General features: G+C 43.6%; 1 protein-coding gene across 1 annotated transcript in view; it reads right to left on the bottom strand.

Moving 5' to 3' along the window:
• The window catches only part of COLEC12 (collectin subfamily member 12), a 185,866-nt gene that overhangs the window by 152,749 nt on the left and 6,732 nt on the right, over positions 1-26,385 (bottom strand). Inside the window, exon 2 of the mRNA XM_045781968.2 lies at positions 18,375-18,425. Coding sequence (XP_045637924.1) covers positions 18,375-18,425 — 51 coding nt within the window. The remainder of the gene's footprint in view (positions 1-18,374; positions 18,426-26,385) is intronic.

Genomic DNA, 26,385 nt, shown 5'->3' on the forward strand with positions numbered 1-26,385 from the left:
CTTTTTCCATGGTCACCTGGGATGGGCCACAGGAGAGATCAGGATTCTTCATTTACTATATGCCCTAAGGTTTTATGGACTTCGTCTCACCTTTTGAATCCATTCCCCCAACACTGCCCCAAGTTTCACTTTACGCATCAGCGAAAGCCTCAGCCAAAGGGGAAGAAGTGTTCTTCCCATTGGAGTAGAATTCAGGAATTTATCTGTCTTAAGGTCTGGAGTCAAGCTAAATTATGTTACCTGGGGATGTTGCCAAAATATAGGTCTGTTCTCTGTTTTGAATCATGAAACCACCAGTGGTAATCTTATGTCCAGATATTTGAGATTAAAAACACCAGTACATCATGTGTGTTTTACAGAAAAGGGCTGCCAAGTATGTTATGCCTTCAACATAGCTTTCCTGGTAATCTGAAAACTGACCTTCAACAAAAAAAGGCAGGTGAGAAGCACAGGGCCAACTCTATTCATAATGAAGTCGTATCCACACACATTAGTTAAAAGACCAACCTCCCCCAACGTTTCCCCAATAGTTGGCCACATATATACCATCCTCTTTCCTTTCTTGGCCTGCAATGCCCCCAACAACTCTCCTGGGTTCCACAACAGAGAGGGTCAGCACATTACTGGGAGAATCAGTGAAGGAGTTATATTCAATTATCACAGGACTTTGTTTTAATGTCTTCATGGTCATGTTTCTATTTGTGAAGGCTTTTTCTTAGTTTGCTGGTTAGGTGATGAATTAATTCTGAGGGAAGGTCGGTTGATTGGTCAGGGCCCTTCTGCTGAAAGCTGACTCACTATTCTCAGTCAAGGGGCAAACTGATTCCTCATCTTTCTTCAGTAAAACAAACAAACAAAAGAAAACACCAAAAAAACCCCGACTTGCTGATAATCTGAATCTACCCAAAGGATATTTAATTTTTTTCTTTCCCGGTAGTTCAAAAAAAACAAAGCCTTAAAAATAGTATATAACAGCCCTATCCAATAGAAATATAATAAAAACCACATATGTAATTTAAAATTTTCTAGTAGCCACATTAAAAAAAGTAAAAAGAAACAGGTGAAGTTATTTTTAACACTATATTTTATTCAGTCCAACAGATCCCAAATACTATCATTTCAACATGTAATTAACATAAAAATTATATTTTACATTCTTTTGTTCATATTAAGTCCTCCAAATCCAGGTGGGTTTTAGACTCACAGCATTTCTCAATTTGGACTAGAAACATTTTCGAGGGCTCAGTAGCCACACACAGCTCCTGGCTTCCACCCTGGCAAGCTCCAATATAGCACCGTCCTGCACTTCAACTTAGGGAAAGGAGAACAGGAACGTGAACCAGGTCTTCCTCTCCACGTGGTGGGAAACTGAAGTGTACTGGAATGTATAGATACTGAGATGTAAATAAAACACTGTACCTAAAACCGTTCTCAGATCATTTCAGGTCTGTCCTCTAGTTAACATAAATCACCACTGTGCTAAAGGAAATTAATTCAAGATGGTTTTTTTCTTCCCTTTTTGGGGTAAAGGAAGTAAGGACACTCAATAATGAAGGAGTGGTGCAGCCACTTTGGAACAGAGTCTGGCAGTTCCTCAGAAGGTTAAACAGAATTGCATAAATATGACTCAGCAACTGCTCTCCTAGGCACCTACCCAAGAGTGGTGAAAACACACATCCACACCAAAAACTCGCACATACTGTCCACAGCATCATTCACAATAGCCAAAAAGCAGAAACAAGCGAAATGCCCATCAAACAATGAATGAAGACATATGGTAGATACACACACCAGAATATTATTCGGCAATAAACAGGAAGGGAGCACTGACACGCACGACAATGCAGATGGAACCCAAAGACATCATGCTTAGTGAAATAAGCCAGAGAGAAAGACCACATGTTATATGGTTCCATTTATATGAAACATCCAGGACAGGAAAATCCACAGAGTCAGAAAGTAGCTTAGGGTTTCGAGGGGGTAAAGGGAGTTGGAGGGAAATGGGGAGTGATGGCTAATAGGTACAAGTTTTCTTTCTGGGGTGATGAAAATATTCTAAAATTGATTATGGTGATCATTGCACAACTGAACACACTAAAAATTATCCAACTGCATACTTTAAATCACTGAGTTGTTTGATATGTGAATATCTCAATAAAGCTATTATTTAAAAAAACCCAAAAAATGAAAGAAGACTACCACCTGATGTCTGAGGCCCCTGCACACCACACACATTTTATCAAGTGCTCACGCAAGGCTGTGCAGGTGACCACACATCTATGGATACAGACGCATGCTAGCAATACAAACAATGGTTGAAACGTGGAAGTGTGATTCTTTTATTTAAAGGCAGCAAAGTGAGCCGCTCCAGGTTAATTTCTCCCTTCCAGAGTGTAGTAAGAGAAGCAAAGTGCGGTATCTCAGACCGAAGACTTCCTGGGCAGCCATGAAAGAGCCGGCTCTTTCCACGAGGGGGAGTTTGAGGGTCCGGTGGCAGGTTCTGCAGAAGCAAAAGGCTCTCACTCCTGCAATCCCGCTGTCATCCTAGGCAGCCCAGCCCTCACTCCTCACCCTCAGGCTGGGGTTTCCAAAATGAGCTTCCAAGGCTTCCGGAAAGCGATTTACTTACCCGTGGCAGGGTACTATCTTCACGGATTGCTCCTTTCATACTTCTCTTACCCTGTTTTGTTTCAGGCTTGGTTTGTTGTTATTTTGTCTTCCCCTCCCCCCCAAACCAAGTTCCAAGACCACACTGGCACACCGTGAAGTAACAGCTGCTTAGTAAAAAGTGCTTATTATTTGTACCTGACTATACGTGATTGCATTTAACATCTGGCAATAACACCAAACCAAAAGATCTATTCAAATCAAGAAAGTCATAAACCACACACAAAGAAAAATAATTAGTTGCCTAATTGTCTCAATGCAATGAAAAGCTCATTTTGGAAACCGGATTCCTCTGCTGTGCTGGCGGGGGCTGTGCTATGCGGCCACCTCCCTTGCGGACCTCTGAGCCTCGGTGCCAGATGCTATCAGGGACTGCAGTAAGAGTCAGCAGACATCTTGGAGTCACAGATTACAGCGTCTCTCTCACTTCATTCCCAGTGTCACATGTACATTATCAGCCTATTCACTGGTGACAGCTACAGCTCCGATCCCCTCCCCGCCCCTCACTTCTTTCGGTTTAACACTGCCGGGTAACATCCCATCAGTCATTCCCAATACTCCTCAATACCCCATTTCCTACACAGACTGCTCTGTTAAAACACTTTCAGAGACAGGGTTTTTTTCGTTTTTGTTTTTTTTAAGATTTATTTATTTATTTCAGAGAGAGAGTGACCCAGCGAGCACAATCGGGAGGGGCAGAGGGAGAGGGAGAGAGTCTCAAGCCAATTCCGCGCTAAGCATAGAGAGCAACATGGGGCTCAATCCAGGACCCGAGCTGAAATCAGCAGCCAGATGCTTAACTGACTAAGCCACGTGGGCACCCCTTAGAGATGGGTTATTTTAACCGAATCAAGTCTAAATTCTTCTGCCTGGTTTTTGGCTCCCTAGCCTGGCTCCATACACACCCCCACCGCACCCCAAGTGCAACCCCAGCTCTGGACAGGAAGACTGTTCCCCTCTCTGGGCACCTTTTTTCCCGTCCCCACATGTGCCCTGAGCTAGCTTCCTGCCTCTCCTCGCTCAGAGCCCCGGACGGCTGCAACAGCATTCCTTCTTTCCCGATTTCCTCCGGACTCACCTTCACCTCAGATAGCTACTGATACAGTCACTTGCATTGTTTGCTATTATTACCTGTGAGTAACTTCTGCCTTCTCAACTTGCCTGTAATCTCCTGACTGCAGGGACCAAGACTTCTTATTCTGAATCCTCCAGGGCACCTAGCACCTACTAGGAGCCTAAGCGACACCCACCGCATTGAACAACAATCACTGGATACTGGATTCCAGAGGTGGGGCGGCACGGCTGCTTGTGGGTGTACGTGTGTTTCCCTGCAGGTGCAGGCCCCAGTCCATTGCCTCAACAAAGACAGGTATTTAATGCCCCTTGATTGTCTTGGGACATCTTCATTCTGTCTCTGCCTTGAGGCTCTCCCACTGACTGCGTAGGGACTTCCTCATGTGAATGCCCCTCCCCTTAAAAAAATCGTCCTTCTCCATTCCTTTCTGTGATCACACATTCCTCCCCCACCCCCTGCAGAATTAGTAACTTCAGAATCTCCGTCCTCTATCTATCCTCTATTTCCTTGCAAATATCTTTCAAACTATAGCATGACTATGTTGATTTTTTTCTCCTCCCCGTTAGACCATAAGGACCATAAATACTGATGCCATGTCTCTGTAATACAATCCCAGATCCTAGCACAGGGGTAGGATGTAATAGGTACATAATAGATATTCTAGGATTTTATCCCATGAGCTCTCACGGAGGGCCCAAGACTCATGCCAAACTTCCTACTCCTAGTGTAAGCTAACCCTTTTCCCAGGACTTGGTTGAGGAGTCCCCCCCCCCCGCCCCACCCACAGCATGCAGAGGGGGCATCAGCCCCAGGGCCCAGGGCAGCCCGCTCACCCTGGGGCTCTGCAAAGCAGGGCTTTGGAGACCACTGTGACTCTCGGGAGCTCATCTAAAGGCAGCTTCTCTTCAGATTACATTCTCCCTCAAGCCCCCTTAAAGATGACCCTGTCTCACCTGCGCCCCATCTGGACACTCTTCTTTCCCAATCCTAGGTGCCTTCAATCCAAAGCTCCTTGCACCTTTCGTATCTCTGAAAGATGAATCTCTTACAAACAACAGCTTCCAGGACTTGAGTGAGATTTTAAGAAGAAAGCAATCTGATTAAACATCGCACCCTAAAGTGCAGGGGGCTAGGAGCCCCATCCTTTCTGAAACACTTTCCGGTGAATCTGTACTTCACAAGAGCTCTGCAATCTTCTTTAAGTTTAATAGAAATAAAGTAAATTCAGAGGAGTCAAAAGGACCCTCCCTGGGTCTTTCTGAAGAAGCAAACAGACATCTGGTCCTACCTGAGAGATTTTCAGGTGCTTTGGGGCAGGTCCTTGCTTCACTCAGCCTTCTCCCTCTGACACTGACACTCTCTGACCTCTTCCTCCCCAACATCGGTTCAAATTTGTCTTCTCCCTTCTCAGATTCAGCCACTGTTGTCTTGTACGTCTCCTGGATCTGAGTCTGTGCTGTAACTGACTCTTTGATATGGGGTCTCGGCCTCCGCCTGCTCTGAATTCAACTTTAGAAAATGTTCTTTGTCCATACAGAGGCGCCTTCGGGGAGAGGTCCGCCAGATCATGAGCTCCGGGAAGATTTAAGACAACACCCTGAGTACCACGCACGTCATTAAGTATACAAAATATCTTACTCTTCCTTTCTCAAATATTTGTTGAGCTGAGGAACTGTCCTAGGTACAGTAACGAACAAAACAGACACTATCTCTGTCCTCACTGAACTTACACCATGGCTAAGAAAAAAAATACACTTAAAAAAAGGAATTACAAGGATGCAGGCATTTGCTCACTCCCTTCTGCCTGTAATCCCTGCCCTTGAGGACTAAATAGGATCACCACATACCCCCAATGCCAAAGCCTGCAGCACACTGTTACCTCCAGTTCTCCCCAGGCCTGCGTCTTTCCCCTCCTTGTCCATCCTGTAGCACCCCGGAACTTCACATTCTTCAGCTCTCCCCAACTGTGGGTATACCCAAATCCACCCAAGTGCTCAGCAAAGGCAACAAAGACTTTCAATTTATTAGAATCTACCTTTTCTAAGTATTTATAATTAAAATGGAAATAAAAGTTAATACTCTTTTTTGTTTTCTTCTTCCCTTCATCCTAAATGCTGACTTATTCCCAATTTTAAAAGTGAGATTAACTATATACAAAGAGGCAGAGGGGGAAGGCATTAATTTAATCATGTCCCAGCTGGGAAAGGACTACCTCATAAGCTTTTAAAATATAAGCATTCCCACTTTCCATAACCGCAATCTCAGAGGAAGGAAAATAGCCCCCAAAGCATAGAAGACCACCCAGTACTTTTTTTTTTTTTTTGGTAGATTCTAATACTTCATCATTAACCCAAGAAGGTAAGAAAGTCATAGCTCCCAGTGAGGCTATCTTCTCAATAAGGAGCATGGCTAACATGATTTTTTTTCCTTTGCTGATAACTAGTGGATTTATGTTTTCATGCAATGTGTCTTTCATTAACACGAGAAGAAAAATTTCATAATATGATAAATATAAACAGATCACTGAATTGAGAGAAACTGCAAGTTTTCTTGGGATTATTAATGGAAATGTTATGCTTTTTATTAAATTTGCAGACATGTGTATTTGAATAATTACCCACTGATTTATGAAGCTGGGAGGGACCAGAATATTCCATGACTGAGCATAGATATCTAGGATAAAGTGAGTTCAAAACACGTAAGCCTAAAATATGCTTCAATAGCTCTAAAGTTACATGAAAGGAACATATAACCAAATGGGAAACCAATAATCATGAGATCACTAATATTTGGAACAAAACTGAGAAGAAAGTTTTCCATCTGCCAATTTTTGCCAACTAACTTTTGTATCAGAGAACTGGGAAAATATACCTAAAGTGAGGGTACAAAAATAGTTACTCTGAATTGAAGTAAAAGTAAAAAATAATGTCATGTATTTAAAATCAAATGTAGGGGTAGAACAGAGCTTTGGATGACATTATAGATACAAACCTGTAATACTGCATGGCCTAAAGAAGTCCTCAAAATCACCTGCTCTAACCTCTTCATTTTGCAGAAGAGCTTAAGACCTAGAAAGTTTACATCATTTTGCAAAATTCACACAGTTAATACGAAAAAAAAAAAAAAAGACTACAATTCTGAAATTGTAAAGACTACATTCTTCCAATTCAGATCTTTTCAAATACCCAGACATGTGCACACACACAGGTAGGGGGGTGTGCCTATGCCGACAGAGAGGAGGAGGAAGAGGGAGGGTGGGAGAGCTCAAATGAAGTACTGACCTCAGTAATTTTCAAAAAATCTAATTTTCTATCCGTCTTTCTCTTTTGATTAGCAATGAGCATTTGTGGAATACCTCCTAAGTGTCAGGCGTTTTGCTAAGTACATCACTTACGTGAAATAATCCCCAGAATGCCCCTGGAACACAGGTAGTTTGTCATCCTTCTTTCCATAAAAAGCAAATGAAGGCTTAGTGGTGTCAATTTAGGAATTTAAGGTCACGTGGGCTCCCTGAAATCCTTATTCACAGTCTTCACTGTTTATAGGAGGTAGATTTTGGTCTATCAAAAGTGCAACAAATAGTGAAGGCTTCCAAGCCAAATTATTTTGTTACACACTTTGTGAACTGCATTTTAAACGAACATAGCTGCTTTTGCCAAGCAGCGTGGATTCACGTGGCAACAGTTTAGAAACAGCTGTGATCAATGGTGTGTACACCATATGGAGGCGGAAATTACCTTCCAACCTTCTTTCACGGGCTTATATCAAACAGATTCTTACACCTCATCCTGAACCCTTTCTGTGGGGCAAAGGAAAGGGACTCTGTACATGCCTTCTTCACTCACACAGACGGGAAGGGGTGCGTGTAAAGGAGAGTCCCAACCTTATCCGGAAACCACTGAAGTTTTGCCAATACTGAACTTACAACAACACTGGAGACAGAAAGAAGAGGCGGCTCACATTCCATCTGGCATGTGGTGCCCTCTATTGTGCCTTTTGAAATTCTGCTGGTGGGTGGGGAAACAATTTGTAGGGTTGGCTGATATTTTTCTTTTATGCAAATGTGCCCGTGTTGGAAAGCTCTGTCTGCTTCTCATTAAATTTGAAATTCCCAAAGGCAAATCCTATGTCTCCCTGCTTTACGGTGCATGATGCCCAACACATTATGGATAGTTAATAAATGTCACATCATTTTCATGTTGCATTGACTAAGAATGACATTTTCCCATGAATCTTGCTTGCTTCAATTTCTCAGTAAATCTCACAAAGTGCATACATTTTGTAAGAAAAGAGTACTGTGTCAGGCCCATCTTCCTTGTCTGAATCTCTTCCCCAAACTCTCATTAATGCTTCAGTCACCTTTTCTCTGGGCCAAGGGACAACCCCCTCCACCCCCACCCCCATTTCCGAACTGTTTTACTCTTTTTTCACTCCCACTTGCAGAATTTATTCACGAATCTCCGACGCCCAGTTCATATCATTTCCATCACAAAATGGCAGCTCTCTAGTCCACCGTTACTTTATGAGTCTTTGGGGGACCCTCTGAGGAGGCTTATGAACTAGGCCATTACCAGTATGCAGATTTTTTTAAAGCATTTTTTGTTTTCATAAGGATTATGATACTTATTTTCTGAGAAATTGAAAAAAAATGAATTATAAACGTTGATGATGATGAATAGTCAGGAAAAGGACCTTGTTTCATTCACCTTTGTACTGCAATTCACAGCCCGTGGAGGTCAGTCAGTGAATGTTCGTCAGAATGAGAAGTATTCCCAACCCCTCTCAATTATTTCAAAAACAATTCAACGGTAAGACCTCTACGTAAAATGGGAGGTACAGCCATCACTATCTCTTCACACTCCTCATCATATGGCCCCAGTCAAGTACTAAACAGGAGCTCTCGTGGGGATTTCCTCTTACAAGTACAAAATGAAATAAAGCCCAAAGGGGAAGAGAATGCTTCTCTCTCATTTACACTGCTTTGAATGCCTGAGCTCAGGTTGAAGACTCGGTCTAAAATGTCAACAGTAATTTTACATATGCATTTTCCTGCTTCGCAGAACAAGAAGAATGTGACAGAAAGGCTACGTCAGATATCAGAGAACCGAGGCATCCTTAGGCATTTGGATTAAGAATGTAGTCTAAATTTCTGCCAGAGCTTTTGCAGACTTCTAATTCCACTCTCCTGTTTTCCTGACAAGTCTCGAGTACTTCATCTTCTCAGTGTGTGAAAGAAATTGATCTGTGCATGGAAATATTTGTACCAAATAGACACACACACACACACACACACACACACAAACTAAACCAGCATATGAAAAGAGAAGCTTGTTTCAATCAGGGCCAAATGTCAGCTTTCAAAAACTTATAAAAAGGATAAAAATGAAAAACATCGGAAGAAACACAGAGTGTTTATAGTTATGACTCAGAACAGGACACCAATTTCACAATGTTTCCTGTGGCAAGAGTTGTATTCACTGAGAATACAATATGAGAGCTGTATTCTTCAGAGTTCAGCACCTTGTAGCTCGTTTATCACAAAATTATAAATCACTTAAAAGTAAACTTGTAATTACTTTGTGAATAAACCGAATTTTTTCATGTGTTATATAAAACATGACAATTTTGTAAGTGGAACAAAGGGTAAGTAATAATGGATCAGATTACAATTAAATCATATTGTTATTTACTAATAATCATCATCTAAATTAACATTAAATTATAAATGTAACCAAATTATATATTTATAATAGGATATTAGATATTATGGATACTGAGTTACACATAATAATAGTGGTTGGAGTAATTACATCCTACCCCAATGATTAGCCCAAGCCAACCAGAGCCAGCCCATTCCTTTGTCCATAACAGATTTAGGAAAAGACAGCGACTCAACGTTGGCCAATGACATGTGACAGGGAGTCTACTAAAGGCCTGGCATCGTTTCCTTGCTTCCAAAAAGACACTGAAAGCAAAGACTTTTTCACCCACCTGGAAGTGCTGCAGCCAGCTTGTGACCATTCCTGGCACTTTCCACAATATACACTTTCATGTGGTTCCCTTTACCTGCGAGGCACTGCTCTGAGTATTAATTCACTCAGTTCTCACGACTCCCCTACAGGGAGATACTGGAATTACTCCTATCTTTTGATGAGGACAGTGAGGCCCTGTGGGTCAACCTGCCCAAGGCTATCTCTCCACAAAGTGGCAAAGCTGGAAATTAAACTCAGAGGACATTCTCTCAGCCAGGAGATGCTATGGCATGCCCTCCACGAAAGGTGCTCTTAGCCCCCCAGCGAGTGTTACTTTCCTTAAAATACATTCTTTGCTGGTGGCCACCAAGTCTTTCATTATTTTTAAAAACACCTGCAAGAAAATCGACTCCTTTGATATTCCTGAACAAAGTTACGGCACTGGTGCATAGGAGTGCGGGCAGTGAGGTTTTGATGGAGGGAGGGCAGAGGTGAGAAGGATCAGAGAGCGTGAGGCCTATCAGGCCTCACAAAGGGAGAGCTGAGGCAATGGGATGCTGGTGTGGGGGAGGGGGAGGGAAGGGGGAAGGAAAAGGGGAAGGGGAGAGGGAAGAGAAGAGGGAAAGGGAGGGGGAAGGGGAGGGGGAAGGGAAGAGGAAAGGCAGGGGGACGGGCAGGGGGAAGGGAAGGGTGAAGGGAGGAGGAGGAGCAAGGGGAAGGGAAGGGGGAGAGGGAGGGGAGAGGGAAGGGAAGGGGAAGGAGAGAGGGAAGGGAAGGGAAGGGAAGAGAAGGGAAGGGAGAGTTATCAACAGTTTAATGGCAGCCACAGTTCAGTGCAGACCTGCTATATACCTGGCCCCTCTTATATATTACTTATAAATTTTATAATTCATATGTCCTGCAAGGAAGGTTTTCTTGCTATTCCCATTTCACAGATGAGCAAGGTGATGCTTAGAGAGTTTGGATGATTTGCTGGTAAGGCGCAAAGCCAGCACGTGAACCAGACTGTCAGAGTCTAGAGACCAGCCGGTGTCCTGAAGGGCAAGGGCACCAGCAGGGACCGTGAGGGAGGAAAAGAGCCGCTCTTTTCACAACAGTGCTGAGGACCGTGTCTTCCCTCAAAACCCATGACTCTCAGACATCGTTCCCTTTCCCAGGGGGCCTCCAAATGAACAACTCAAGCCTTTCAAGGAAAGTTTCAGAGTTCGTCTGTTTTAAGTTACTTGCAGCTGCTACCAAAAGGATTCACTCTTTCCCACCCTGCCCCTAACAACCAAGCACTGGAAACAGCCTAACGCCTTCATGCTGTCTGAACAGAAAAATGGCTGAGTAGATTTTTTTCCCTTGGTTTTTCTAAAAATAAAAACAAACCACATTCAGCTTCAACCCAATTGTAGGAAAAACAAATCATTCTCCCTCCCCACACTCTTACCAGGATTCAGAAGTGAATACAAACCAGGAAGGGGTGAGAAGGAATTCTACTTAAAATGGTTGAAAAATACTGGCTCAAGTATTCAATCTGTACAAACTAGGAATTATGAAACATAAGTCCGGGTATAAACAGCTACTGACTGAATCCACAGACACCTGTGATTGTTTGTTTTCCCACCAAAATCTTGAGATGCACTGAGAATGGACGTCTCTGTGTACTTCTCAGCCTTGGATGGAGTGGAAAGATCAGTGGGGAATGAAGTCAGCTTGAACTCAAATGTTGGCCATACCACTCCGCCTCATGGGCCACAGGCGTCACTTGCAAACTGCAGGTAATTCCCACCTCGAAGCACTTCTGAGAGAATTAAATGAACTAATGAGTGGGAAACTGCCTCGCTCATAGTAGATATCCGAGAAACAATTCTTACTGGTTTCTGTTATGTGAAAATGGTTTTTAAAAAAAAAAAAATCAGAATCACATGGGAACACCATGTGGAACAATTTTTTTTTTTTTACTGATGAGCAAGAAAGACTAGGCAGGGAGGACCTGGCCTAACCACTGAGCTCCTGATGGGAGCAGAAGTGAAAACCTGGACAAACACTATTGGCAAGAGAGTCGTGAATATTATCTCCAATGATAAAAATTAGGAAATCTGCTTAGATTATTTAAAAGAAAGTGACGGCCACCGAACTCCCTTTCTCAGGTCTCAGGAACCCCACCTGCTTGACTGGAAGCAGAGCGTAGAGGGGCCAAGGGAGCTCTACAAATCCCCTTCAAGGTGATTCTTATTTATTTATTTATTTACTTGAGAGAGAGAGAGCGAGCACAAGCAGGGGCAGCTGCAGAGGGAGAAGCAGGCTCCCCACTGAGCAGAGAGCCCATTGTGGGGCTCGATCCCAGGACGATGGGATCATGACCTGAGCTGAAGGCATCATGACCTGAGCTGAAGGCAGACGCTTAACCGACTGAGCCACCCAGGCACTCCCCCCCCTTCGAGGTGATTCTGACTGAGAATCACCTTGTGTCTACTTCTCCACAAGCCATTTGACACCAAGTTCTTCTACAATCAGAAATATCAACGTCATTAGGATTTACAAAGCCACATAAAGAAAACCTTGCCAGTAAGTGATGCAAATGGCTTGAACATTTCCAAGGAATCCCACAGGGATACCCAGACTGGTTTCCTGCCCTAACTTGTCTCTCTGCCCAGGGTCAGTTCTTTGCCTGACCCTATACCATTTCCATTCAGAGATGCTTGGAAAAGGTGCTGTCTAAAGGCCAGCCCCATGCTGAGCTTATTTAATCACTCCCCACAGGAAATGATGGAAATTCCTGGCATTCTTATCAGGGAAAGGGGTGAGCTCCGCTGGCGTCAGTCTCGAAAAGCCCTGGTGAGATGGATGTGGGGATCCCTCCTTTGCTGTTGGAGGCGGATGACTTCAAAGCGGGGCCGTCTCCAAACCCAAACATGAAGCCAGGCTTCTAGAAGAGTCCTGGGAGAGGAGAGACAGGCAGCCTGGTCCCTAAGCCCAAACAATGAGAAGTTGAGGCATCCAAGTGTTTATCTTAAGCAGCTCCCCAAAGATAGTCTGGCATCCTCTTGGTAAACTCTTTCAATCCTCTGCACTGAAAGCAGAAACTCACCATGTACCTCGGACAGAACTCTGCTTTCTGGCTGTTTGAGCATATACGTGTCGTGCTTTTTCAGAAGTCTGCGTGGTCTTTCACACTTTTAGACACTTAGGTCCTCTAAAACTCTTGCCTAGAAACTGCTCATTGATTTAACAGGAGGCACTGAGGTTTTGCGTCTATCTTTGGAGGACGGGTTTGGAGGAAGGTGCAGGTAAGGAGTAGGGTGGGGGCCGCTTTGGAGCAGGGCTGGCCTCTATGCCATACAGATTTCGCAGGCTGCTTCCACGTGTCCAGCACTGTTCAGATATTCTCGCTAATCTGAAACGATCACTCAAGGGAAGAATGGGGAAAGAAAAAGCACAGTGTGTTTGAAGCTACTGGTATAAGGAGGCCTGTGAAGTTGCAGGTGAACAAAACCATTCAAGGGCACACTCTGGTGCACACACTTAGGAAAAGGCATCTGATACCCCTTTTGGGACTGTAACCCCTAAATCATTTTTCAGTAGTTCTCTCAGAATTTTCCCACTTAGTTTTTATAAAAGACTTGAGAATGTTTCCTTGAACTTTTTGTTACTGTTTCCCAGTTTGCAATTTTTCAGATCTTTTTCTCCCATCACTATTAATGCTCCCCGTAGCTGAGCCCCAAGGAAGCAATTTTGTCAGTTTTGTCAAATACAAACAACGGACGTTTCCAGCTGCTCCCAGTTGGTCACTTGCAACCCTTAAATCTACCCATGATTTTCACAGGCGGAGCCACGGATCTCTTGCTCCTCCACCATTCCAGCTTTGGACATCCTATTTTTATACCAGATCAGATTCCAAATATAACTCAAGACAACCCAATGCGACCAAAGAAACAAAGTTGGTCTAGGCGCCCTTCTGCCCCAGCATAGAAAGGAGACAAAGCAGGCTCTAGAGGGAGGGCCCGAGACATCGGGCATGGTGTTCGCCATTAGACACCCACACCACCCACCAGGGTACTGGGGCACAGAGCTGCTGTCCCTAGGTCTTCTCGCCTCTCATAGTTTTTAGCAGTAAAGCAAGAGGTAGGATAGAGCAAGAATTCATGAGGCTGCTGGAAATCAGAAGGTTCCAGGAGCCTACTAAATCCTAGGCTCTATGTTCACACAGCAGGACCAGAAGGCCCAAGAAGGAACTCAATATTAGAATAATGGTCAACACTTATGGGAGGCTCACAGTGTGCAGGGCACTTTGCTAATGAAACTAGCATCCCATTTAATTCCCAACAACTTCATAGAGCTGGCCTCTTAGGACCCAAACTTTACAAGTGAGGAAGCAGACTTCACAATGCATCTGACATCACACAGTTGGGGAGTTTGGGGACTCAGATCCAAACCCATACACCTGGTTCTAGTGCCCATACGCCTAACCACTGCCCCCAGCCGTCAGGAGAGATAAAAAGTAGCCAAGAAACAGGAAAGATAACACCAAGCCTGCTGTCCTCATGGAGCTGTTGTGAAGGAAAAATACGTTTGTCCTTTGGAAAGATAAATGTGATGCACCAATGTGAGCTGGATTTGCTATGATCATTTCTACACATGTTCCGGAACGCACCCTTCTTCCCACACGTCTCCCCTTCGCCTATGGAATTCTGATGCACTTATCCCTTGGAACGGAAATGACATTCTTCATTGCTTCTACTCTCTATCATTTTAATGAAGAAAAATTTAAGAAAACAAAACTTGAATGCATTCATGCTAATCATATGACTAATCAGAAGGTTTTAGAAGACATTCTTGGATCAACTTACCACAAATTCCAAAATTTATAAATTTATATTTACCCCTTATAATATGAACGATTTCTCCTTCCTTTTCTGCTAACTATAATAAAGGATACTAGAGCCATATGTGATAGTTTTGAAAAAAAAAAAACAGTAACTGAGAAGTATGTAGAAAAATATCACTGTAGTATATATTGTATTCTATCTATAGAAAGTACAAATTAATGTACAGGTGCCTGGTGTTCCAGAGAATGAACTCTGCCAAATCGTAACTATAGTTACATCCCAAATTAATTAGCTCTGCCTACAGAGACCAAGAAATGCTGGCCCGGAGAGCCTGATTAAAGCTTGAATATGCTTCCTTCATTAACCTTTCAAAGCTTCCCCTCACTGAAGCTTCTGTCAGAGAAGCAAATAAGTGGCAAACCCATCAGATTTAAGTCTGTCTCTCCCCCAGACACCTGTCTGGAATTCTGGGAAAGGGGCTAACAAGCATGACATATAAATAGACTGAAGAAAAACAGAAGACCTGCTTGAGACCGAAATGCAATAATGAATCCCCAAATAAACAAGGGATGGCTGTCCTAAAATAACCATGCCACACTAGATTCCTGGAGAAGATCACCCATCTTGGTCTGTATTGTTTTTTTGTATCAAATTAGAAAAAGCGCAATACTATTATGTAAACAGTCTTGACTTCATGTAGCAAATGCTTCTGAAGATCTATAAATACCTTTGGAAACAAGCCACCAGGCAACGATTTGCTGGAACAGTGAGCGGCCCCTTTGCCCTGTGAATAATGAACCCCTGGTCCACCTGTAGACTAAATTCAGTTATGTAAATTCTAAAAAAGACATAGCTAAAATTACATAACAACTAAACCCTGTATGTTACCAAGTCTACTTTCGTAAAAATAAAAGCCGACAATATTACCACGTTGAAAAGTAAACCATACCTTTACATCTCTTCAGGAATGACGTTTCAGACCTGTCACGCTTTGGTATTTGGCAGTGGCTGTACGAAAATGTCCAGAGAGTGATAACAGCCCCTCATCTCAGGAGTGGGATAATAGCACCTTTGCTTCTATAGCGATGTACTTTCGAAGCACTTGACCGCCTGGTCTCTTAGTCTTACCACAGGCCTGTGAGGTGACCTACCTCCCTTGGCAGGTGTCACTCTGCCCACTGGGCAGACGCAGCATCTAAGGCTCACGGAGTTTAAGTGACTGGTTTCAAGTCACAAGTGTAAGTAGGGGCAGCTCCCACAGGGCTGTCCTGTCTCTGGATGCCTCTCACCCACACTACCTGACACCAACTTTACCCCCCTGTAATGGTTACAGTTTAACCGTACCTGCAGCAATGGGTTCTTGGGTTCTGCTGCATTCAGTGACCAGCTTCGGCTACTTCTTAGGAACTGAACACTCATTTACCTTCAATAAAACCACATCCAGAGTCCTAGGGCTTACAGAAACGATGAGGCTCCACGGTGGGGCCAGCAGCCCACTTTAGGGTTCTAGAACTGCAGCGACCCTTCTAGGACACAGAAGTTGAAAAATCACCTCAACCCTATTGTGGGACCCTTCCCCAAGACTATACTTGCCTGAGGGGTAGAAGACACAGCACCCACCCACAGCCCTACCTAACTGGGTTGGGCAAGGACTTAATCTACCTGGGCCTCACCTTCCTTACCTATTAAAGTCTGCTTTCAATCATCTCAAAGGCTCTTCCATCTCTACAATCCTACTCCACCCCTATGGGGGATATCCATCACTTTGCCTAAAAGCTGAATCCAAGAACGCTCAACACCGGGACACCTCTCTCACAGCCTTTTCCAAGATGTCCCACGTTAATTTCATCCCACTGTCTACTTGTGCCACCTGCTCTCATTCTGGCCCTGCCTCTCCGCGCACGCTCTCCAGTACTGGCAAGGTGTTATCATGTGTCCTCTAAGTCATGGGTTTGCGATTTCCACACATAATTCAACCACCACAAATGAAATCTTTCAGCAATTTATTATTTGTGTGTATTTTCATCAAATCCCCACCCACGCAGCTAGTTACATGGTCATGAAATTTTAAATAAAAGTTCTCTCAAGGTCACTTTTCTTAAAGAAACCTTTTCTCACGGTTCTTCATATGTCTACTAATGTCCAAATAAATATTTGAAACCTACTGATTTCCAAATAAATATTTGAAACCTACTGATTTCCAAAATAGGCATGCCAACGTTGATCTTGCCTTCTTTTGACAAGTTTTTTTCCTCTGTTTCTACCTTTTCATTTTTGTCTGTTCTGTTTCCCTTCCCTTTATAATTCCCGGGTTCGTCTTCACGCTTGCTACCACCAGTGAGCCCACCCCGGCCCAGCAGAACAGCACGGGACACTAATTCCGAAATACGGAACGTGCAGGTGAAGAACAGTGGGGGGGGGGGGGAGTGAAGTACTGAGCACCTCGGCCAGCACACGACCGGAGGCGCTGTCAGCCTGATGCCACCGCATTCCCACTGTGAAGCCCTCCTTTTTCACAGAAAGAAATGTAGAAGTGTATATCCAGACAGAAGAATGTTAAAGCGATGAGGGAGCCAGAGCAGCTGGGGACTGTTAACTTTAATCAAAGTCCAGCCAGGAGGGTTTTTTTTGTTTTGTTTTTTGTTTTTTTAAGCAATAGGAAGTAGATTGATTCTCTTTTACATTCTCTCTCTCTCTCTCACACACACACACACACACACACACACTCACTCACTCACTCATTCTTCTCTCTTCCATCCTTCTTTGTTTCCTCTTGCCAAGGCACAGAAACAAGCTGGCCGGAAAAACCCCAGTCCCCTTGAACAGCCTTTGGAACGCTGCAGTGTTCACCAGCAGTGCAAAACCACACTGCAGAGAATGACAAGCATGGTCGTGTGCAGTGGCCTCGGGGACAGAGGACCGTGTTTCCATTCCCTACGGCTGCCGTAACGGATCTCCACACACTTGGGGGCTTAACAACTCAACTCTCTCCTCTCACAGTTTGAGCAGCCAGAAGTCTGAAATCAACTCCAGTTGGCTGAAATCAAGATGCTGGCAGGGCTGTGCTCCCTCCGGAGGCTCTGACCAGAAAATCCATTTCCTTGCCTTTTTCAGCTTCTAGTGACCACCTGTATTCCTTGGCTCGTGGCCCCTTCCTCCACCTTCGGAGCACATCACTCCAGTCCGCTTCAACCAGCCCACCACCTTCTCCTCTCAGTCATTTAATATCCCTCTCCCTCCCTCTTACGAGGACACTCTGATCAAGCTTAGAGCCCACCCAGATGGCCCTGGATAATCTCCCCATCTCAAGATCTTCCATTTAATCATATCTGCAAAGCACCTTTTGCCATATAAGGTAACAGGCAAGTTCCAGGGATTAGGACGTGGATCTCTCCGGGGGCCACTATCCAACCTACCACAGGGTACCGGTGTCTAGCTGGGCTCCTGGAGAAAGTCTTCCTCTCACTTATCCTCTAAGTTATAGAAGTGAGACTTGAGAAAAGAGGGCAAAGATGTTTCCTAAATATCAAACTAGAGAAATCTTGTGTATGATTCCTCCTGTCCTGTCACAGATTTACCTTTCCCATTGTTTTGTCTATTAAGCCATCTGGTTTGTATTCCGTGAACCCCATGAGTGTCCCATTGCTTCCCGTGCCCGGGCACAGCTCCTGTTCCATTACCCTCCGTGTTATGAGAAATCATCCACCTGTTACACAGAAACCCAATTTCCAACCAACACTGGGCCTCAGAACCACACATATCCGTGTGCGCCAAAGGTCCAGTGACGGCCTGTTACCGCATCTCAGGTCAAGCGTGCAGAAGGAAGAGAGCTTTGCCAGAACTCACCAAACCTCTTGTAACCGAAGGACTGCACCTCCTCCTCCTCGGCAAAGTCGTCTGCAGGAGAAGAAAAGACACCGTGTTAACCCTGGCGAGGCCCAGCAGTACGGGTCCGAGAGGGGTTCAACGGCTGCAATCTCCACCTGCTCCATCCTCCCCCTGCCCACATGTGTCCTTCCGTTCCTGGAACATGCCACACTTGCTGGGAAAGACCACAGGGTCCCCACACTGGCTGTTCCCTCTGGCTGCAATGCTCTTCCTCCCATTCTTGAGGAGACTCCTTCTAATTCAGGTCTCAGCTGAAGTGTGACATCACTGAGATGTCTTTCTGGACCACGACCTGGCCATCCCTGTCACACCACCCTATTTTCATATTACTCTCTGCTGCCATCCTTATTCGTGTGTGTGTGTGTGTGTGTGTGGTGTGATCGTGCATTCTGTGAGCACACACATTTTCTGTTTTGTTTCATGAATGAGTCCCCTGTGCCTAGAATGGTGCCTGCCACAAAGCAGGGGCGAAATAAATTTTGTTGAATGATGACTGGCTAACCAGCTGTCCAAAGGGTTCTATTATCTTCACATAGCTGAGCCTAAACCTCTCCCGCTCAGATGCCAGGCTCCAGGGTCATGTCTTCCCCTAAATGGGGTATCACAGGAGCCCAGCACGACTTCTACGGTGACAACCAAATCCTTCCCCACTCCCATTCCATTGGATAACTGGGACCAACAGATGGTTTCCCAGTAAATACATTTCAAAAAACAGCCTTATTCTGGAAATTCCTAAATGTAGGCCATTCTGGAAACAACAAAAAAATAGGTCAGCAAAGCTTTCCACCAAAAGGTCTGAATCCACCCCCTTCCCCCAAGACAAAGGCAATGTGATTTTTTATCACATTGATAAAGAACCTATTTTACAGTTCTGCCAGGTGTGGGTCTGGTGATTTCTCATGCAACTTCTGATGACACGTAAAGGTGTCGAGACTAGGCCTTTCCAGGGAGCCCAAATCAATTATCCTTGAGCTGGCCACCATGACGCACCAGTGCTCAGCTCTCTTCTGCATGTGACTCAGTTCAAAAGCATTTATCTGGCACACACTATGGACCAGACACTGCCAGGCAGTGGGGCTTCAGAAATGAGCGAGACGTGGTCCCTTCCCTCAAGAAGCTGACAGGCTTTCAAGGGGGGAAAATAAATCTCTGTGATCATCTTTTTCAGACCCCAAATGGGATGCAGGACCTGGATCTATCTGAACCTTGAAATGTCATAGAAAAACCCAAGAGGTATGACGTCTCTAATACAATGCGGTGGACGTTGGCGCACTAGCGTGTTATGAAATGCTATGAATACACTAGTGAGAGAGCAATTACTTCCAGCAGAGAAAGAAGTATGATATCTCTGTATTTTATCATTGTTTCCTTATCCAGAGAACAGGGAAGAGATCTTGGTTGGAATCTAGAAGGCCAGGTCTTCATAATTAAAGCAGTCTTATGTCAAAGATTGGTGTTTTAGTTCTTCCTACATGGAAGAACATGTTTACAACCCAGAGAATAGCACCTTTCTCAGTCACTCGGTGACTGGTTATTTCCACAAATACACATTAAGCTCTTCTGGGCCAGCTTTACTAAGTAATCTCATCATATTAACGGCTGAGAAGCTTGGTCTAGTCTCAATTAATGAGAAACGCTTATCTGGGGCTTCTGCTTAGAAATCCATGCATTTATTTATTCATTCATTCAATAAATACATGCTTATATCCTAGTGGAGTTGATGAAACAGGAACACGGGTAATGATGCCACCGAGATGTCAGCCTTCCCTGCCAGCTCCAGCCCCTCATCCGCCACACCATACCTGCAGAAGGCTCTCCTCACACATGGACATTGTGAACCAAGGAGGCATCACTGAGGATCTCACAGTGGAAACAAAAGAGTGATTTAAGCTGCACCCCTGATAGCAAACAGCTTAAAATTTCCCGTTAGACATTTCTGTTCTCCCCCAAAGCTTCTTTTCAGCAGGCCTACCATTAGTTTGTTTGTTTGTTTTCTTTTTCCTCTCTGATCTTTTTCCCATGCAGCATTTAGTCTGACTGACTCCTGTCTCCTTCCTGAATTTTCCCTGGGAACTTTAAATGTCTCATATTTTTGTTATTAAATCAATTCAGCTCTGTCTCCAAATTAACATACTCAAACCCATTAGGGGTTCAAGAAAACAAAGGCCTTCCAGGTGACCTCTAATAAGTCTCGAGGATCTCCTGGTTCTTGTCTTAAGCCTCATGCCAAAAGGATCAGGAACTCTTATAATGCCTACTAAAACAATACAAAGTTTTGTCTCGTCCAACTCGACAACTAGAAAATCAAGAGCTCTGAGGGGTACAAGTAAAGTATCACAGATCACATCGCACTCGGATGATAAGGGAAGGTCTCACAGAGAAGTATGTTAAATGAGTCTTCTTAATGTTTTTCCTTTGGAGGGAAGAAGAGAATTGGGAAACACGGCATACTATATCCCTTTCTTGGCAAGTCATAGTGGTTTCTCAACTATGAGAGATCTGAGAAGTGCTAATAGAAAGAGACAAAAACTTGTTTAACTTTGTTTTACTCGATGTTTTCAACAGTTGACCTTGAGGGCTTGAGGACGACAAATAAGCCTGAAGTGACGTGCAGTGTTGTATTATGTTCTCAAAACCTTTTCCTCACACCGAGACCCAAGCTAAGTGCATCCCAGACTGTCTTTATGGTACTGAAGGCCTGTGGATGTGACAAGCTCAGTGAGTTCACGTGGAGGGGCTCCAATCAACCTGAGGACCAAGTATGTGACGCCCTATGGTTGGAATTTACCTCTCCTTCCCTACACTCCCTTTGTGTCCATCTGACAGCACCTTCCTCCGTCTGCCCCATATTCCAGTTCCTGGTTTTCATGCCGCCAGACAGAACGCCATTTGAAAACAGGAAACTTGCCGTGTTGTACACTCAGCAGCCAGTACATTTACGGCATGTCGTAGATACTCAATAGTTGCCGGAAATTAAGTAGATTAGAGTTATACCTGTGTCTATCTCTACTACCAGCTCATGAATTCCTGAAGGAAAGAGTTAATCTTTTTCTTTTTGAATAGCCACCATGTGTGGGGAAAATAAGAGAACTAATATTTAGTTAATACCTCCCATATGTCAGGTACTTTCCCTTCATTATGCTTCTGCTTTACAGATGAGAAAACTAAGGCTCCGGACAGGTACCTAACCCGACCCCAGGTCTCACAGCTTATGAGTAGACAGACCAAGACTAAGACGCAGATCTGGGGGGCCCCTGAGTTCCACACCAAGACGGTCACTGACCCCACAGACCCAAGAAACCGAACCCTGTGCAAGCACTAGAAAAGCTAAGATGCAATGCTTTCCACCAAAGAATCCTGAAAAGGCTAAGGAATTTGGGGCACAGGTCAGTCGTGAAGGAGAACCAAGGTAGGGCTAAAAGAGGAGGACGGGATGAACCTATATTACAGAAGCAGTTGACTATAACCAAAAAGATAATAGATGTTGGCGAGGATGTGCAGAAATCAGAACCCTCATATGCTAGTGGTGGCAATGCAAAATGGTGCGGCCACTTTGGAAACGGTCTGACAGTTCTTCAAAAGGTGAAGCACAAAGACCCCATATGATGCGGCCATTCCACTCTAGGATACACCCAAGAGAAATGACAACACGTGTCCATACAAAAACTTGCACGTAAATGTTTGTAGTAGTATTAGTCATAACAGAGAAAAGTGGAAACAACCTGAATGCCCACAAAACGATGAATGGATAAATTAGCATAGAGCCATACAATGGAGTGTGACTCAGCTGTAAAAAGAAAGCACTGACACACACAACATGGATGACCTTGGAAACATCATGCTAAGTGAAAGAGGCCAGTCAAGACAGACTCCATTTATATGAAATGAAATGTCTACATGAGACAAATTCACAGAGGTGGAAAGCAGGTCAAAGGCTGCCTAGGGCTGGAGGTTTTAGGGTGAAAATGGGGAGTGAGTGCTAATGGGTATGGGATTTCTTTTTGGGATGACAAAAATGTTCTAAAATTTATTGTAATGATGGTTTCAAAACCTGTGACTATACCAAACCAAACCAAAAACCCCACTGACTTACACACTTTAAATAGTTTGGGTGGTATGTGGGCAGGGGGGAGGCAGCTCGACCTCCCAAGTCCCCCCACCAAGCTGGTAACTGGCCCTCCCTGACTACAGCAGAAGGTCTAAGGTTTATTATTCAGTGAAGTTAAAAACAAAAGGTCTCTTGTCTAGAGGACATCAGGAACAGCTGAGATGAGGGAACCACAGTAGAATCCGGGGAAAAGGTGAAAGTTTATACACTGAGTGTCCAGATGCGCAGTCCTCCTCTCCCACTCAGTCAGCCAGCCTGTACCCTTTAGGCCAAAGCCTGGAAGGCTCTTCCTGGGCAATCTGACCAGTTAAGATGAAAACAAAAGAATGATTCTGATTCTGGGAGGTCCCCGGTGGAACAGCCCAGCCAGTTCAGCTTAGAGTGACAGTCACAGTTCACAAATCCCACCAAACAGACAGGTTCTAATTAACCTTTATAATATCCTGCTCCTACGGACGAGAAGACACCAGACACCTGACACAGCCTCTAACATGAAAAGACAAAGATGAAAATAAAGAAACCAGATAAAGAAATTTGGAGGAAATACATATGACGTGACCTGATAAAAATTTCACAAAAAAATTCAACCATTAATATCCTTAGAGAGGTAAGAGAAGATAATGAATCCACAAAACTAGAACAGAATGCTATAATGAAGAAAGAACCGTAGAGAAAAAGAAAAAGCTCTCCGAAATTAAAAGTATGATCACAAAAATAAAAACTTAATAGCAGAGTTGGGAAACAGAGCTGACACAGTCCGAACGTAGGGAGAAAAAAGCAAGTAAATAGAAAAGAGCAAAGGCAAAAAAAATTTTAGAAAATTAATTCAGTGGGTCCAATATTCAAATAACAGGTGTTTTGGGTAAAAGAACAGAGGTAGAGAACCATCAGAGGAAGAACTGAACAACATTTTTCAGTACTGAAGGACAGGAGTCTCCAGAGAGAAAGGGCCCATTACTTCCCAGCAAAAAGGAAAGAGATCTATTCCAAGGCACATCACTATAAAATTTCAGAAGACTGAGGACAAAAAGAAAATCCTAAAAGCTTCCAGATAGGGGGAAAGAAAAAAAGAAAAGGAAAAAAAAAAAAAAAAGATTACTTAAAAGAAAAAAAAAAAAGAATGGCCTCACTTCTCAACAGCAAAACTTAAAGAAAATAGATAAATGCCCTCAAAATTCTAAGGCTAAATTATTTCCTACACAGAAATCTCTCAAATGAATAAACAGGTAACACAAAGATCTCTTCAGACCTACAGATCCCCCAAAAATATACCTCTCATGCACACTTTCTTCAAGACATTATTAGAGAATGCATTCCACTAAAATAAGGAACAAACCCAGAAAGACGTGTGTGTGTGTATCTGTGTGCACACACGCTACACACCCTCATCGAACCCTAACCCTGAGTAGGTCAGAAGGCTCTGCGGAAGACTTCTTCAAAAAGATAGAAATGAAAGAATATCTACTATAGGAGAACACAGGCGTAGAAATCCAGGAAAGTGTAAGAGACTCTGGGTGATGGTGTATACATACGCAGGAAGCTAAGCAAATAAAATAAGAGGATTATTAACTCCAGAGGAAGAGAAGTCATGCAAGAAATAGGAGCCGGCTGTGAATAGCATTTATACCATTGTAGTCATATGAACTCTGAATATTGCTTTAATCAAGATTGTGATGCAACTACATTGGGATGATGGAGGGCAACGGAAGGCGTCCATGAGGGTGTTGGATGGAGATGAAGGGTGAAAGAACTAACTGCTTATCTGCTATAAAGGGAAGTCCATATATAATGCCTAAACTCAAAATAACGGTAGTAATGAGGAGGAGGAAGAGGAGGAGGAGTACATAAGCAGGTCACTTAAAGAAAAGGCATCGTGGCAGATGGTCTGCATAAAAGACGACCAAAAATTCTTTCCATCCCTCCACGTGCAAGTCCATTTCCACTCTCTTGAATCTGAGAGGGCCCTGTGACTTGCTTTGGCCGATGGAATTTGCCAGAAGTGGCAGTGGGTGACCTCAGAAACCAGGCCTTGGATGCCTTTCATCTTCTGTTTTCACCCTCCTGGCAGCCAGCTACCATGTGCAATGTCCGACTACCGTGCTGGACTGGGGGCCCCCTGGAAGAGAAGATAAGGTCTCTGGAGGATGGGAGACGATGAAGGGAAGGAAGCCATTCTAGCCACCCTGCTGATGCCCAGCCGTGGGGGTGAGGCCATCCAGCCTGGCCAACACCTCAGGAAGCAGAGGCCAGGCCGAACTGCAGAATTTTGAACAAATAACCAACTGTTGTTTTAAGCCGCAGGGTTTGGGGATGGTTTGTTAGGCATCAGTAGATAACCACAAGAAAAGTAAATGCCAAAAGAAAATGCTAAAAATGTTCTGAAGAGGCTGCCTCTGGGGACTGGAAAATGATGAAACGAAGGTGGGCTGGGCAGGAAACTGCCGTTTTTCATAATAAATTTCATTCACAATAAATATTAGTTGACTCTTTGAACTATGTACATCTCTGACTTTGATTTAAAAAAAAAAAAGCAAACAAGAGAACGTGAGAAGATAAAAGGCAGGTAGACAAAAATGAAAGTGCTCAGGTCCTACAGATGCTGATGACCAGAAAAGGTCTAGAGGTCCAAGGTCCACCCTGCTTCAAAGAGCCAGGGTGAAGAGTTCAACCTGAAGCAACAGGATCCACAGTCTGGACTTGCAGCCTTCAATCCCTGGCACAACACAGGTTCTGATGCATGCCAGATTGAACAGAAAAGCTCAGGCTTTTTTAGGAGCCAGGCTGAAGGACTGTGGACAGAGGCTGGGCTGAACCCAGACTTCTTTTCCAAGCCGGGTTCAGGGATCCTGTCCACATGTATGTATCCATCACCTACTCTGTGCTCCTTCTATCTCAAGTAATATATTATAATTAATATATTATAATTAATTACAAATGATAGACCAACATTGAGTTTAAGAGACAAAGTTTGAGAAAACTTCAATTTTCTCTCACCTCCCACACTGAGATGTCATACTTCAAGGTTGTGGGGTGTCCGGATGCACCATTTGCCTCTTCAATTACAATTAGAATAATGCAATCTGAAATATAAACTCTAATTCAGGATAATGAATCAGGTTGCATTGTCCCTCCAAAGGAAAATATCCCCGACTTCAGGCAGGTTGCCCTCTCCTCCCATGTCCTCTGGCAACATTTATCTGAATCTCAAATAGGGCACTTTTCACATTTTACCTTAGATTACAGTTGTTTATGCAGAAGCCTTAAGCTGCCCATCAGACTGCAAGCTCCTTGAGGACAGGCTATATACATACTAGGTATTTGAATATGTCTCAATAATATACTAAATGAGCCCTCCTTACATACTGCATGGTGCCCTGGGTGTTATACGCAAATACTGAATCATGGAACACTGCATCAAAAACTGGGGATGTACTGTATGGTGACTAATATAACAAAATAAAAATTATTTAAAAAAACAATAATATACTAAATGAATATTTGAATATACTTCATATAAAGAATATTAGAATATATTTAAATAATATGTTAAATACTGAATAAGTGAAAGCTAGTTAGGATTTGGTGGCCCAAATAAATAATAAATAAAATATGACAGCTTAATGGGAAATCAACACTAGCAGTGAAATAGACATGATCTCATACAGTTCTTAAAAAAATATGTATACATACCTCTGTCCTAATACTTCCTTAGAGACACATTTGTTTTATGTTTTGATTCTTGGATGTCATATTTGCACTGGATAAAACTGGACACTGGATTTGAGATACAAATCTTTAAAATATTATGTCATTATCAGTAGGCACCTAAACAATGGTGCTCCACGAAATTAGTGCTCGTGG

This window comes from Ursus americanus, chromosome 19 (assembly GCF_024610735.1).
Source record: "Ursus americanus isolate L20-20 chromosome 19, mUrsAme1.1.p, whole genome shotgun sequence".
Lineage (NCBI taxonomy): Eukaryota > Metazoa > Chordata > Mammalia > Carnivora > Ursidae > Ursus > Ursus americanus.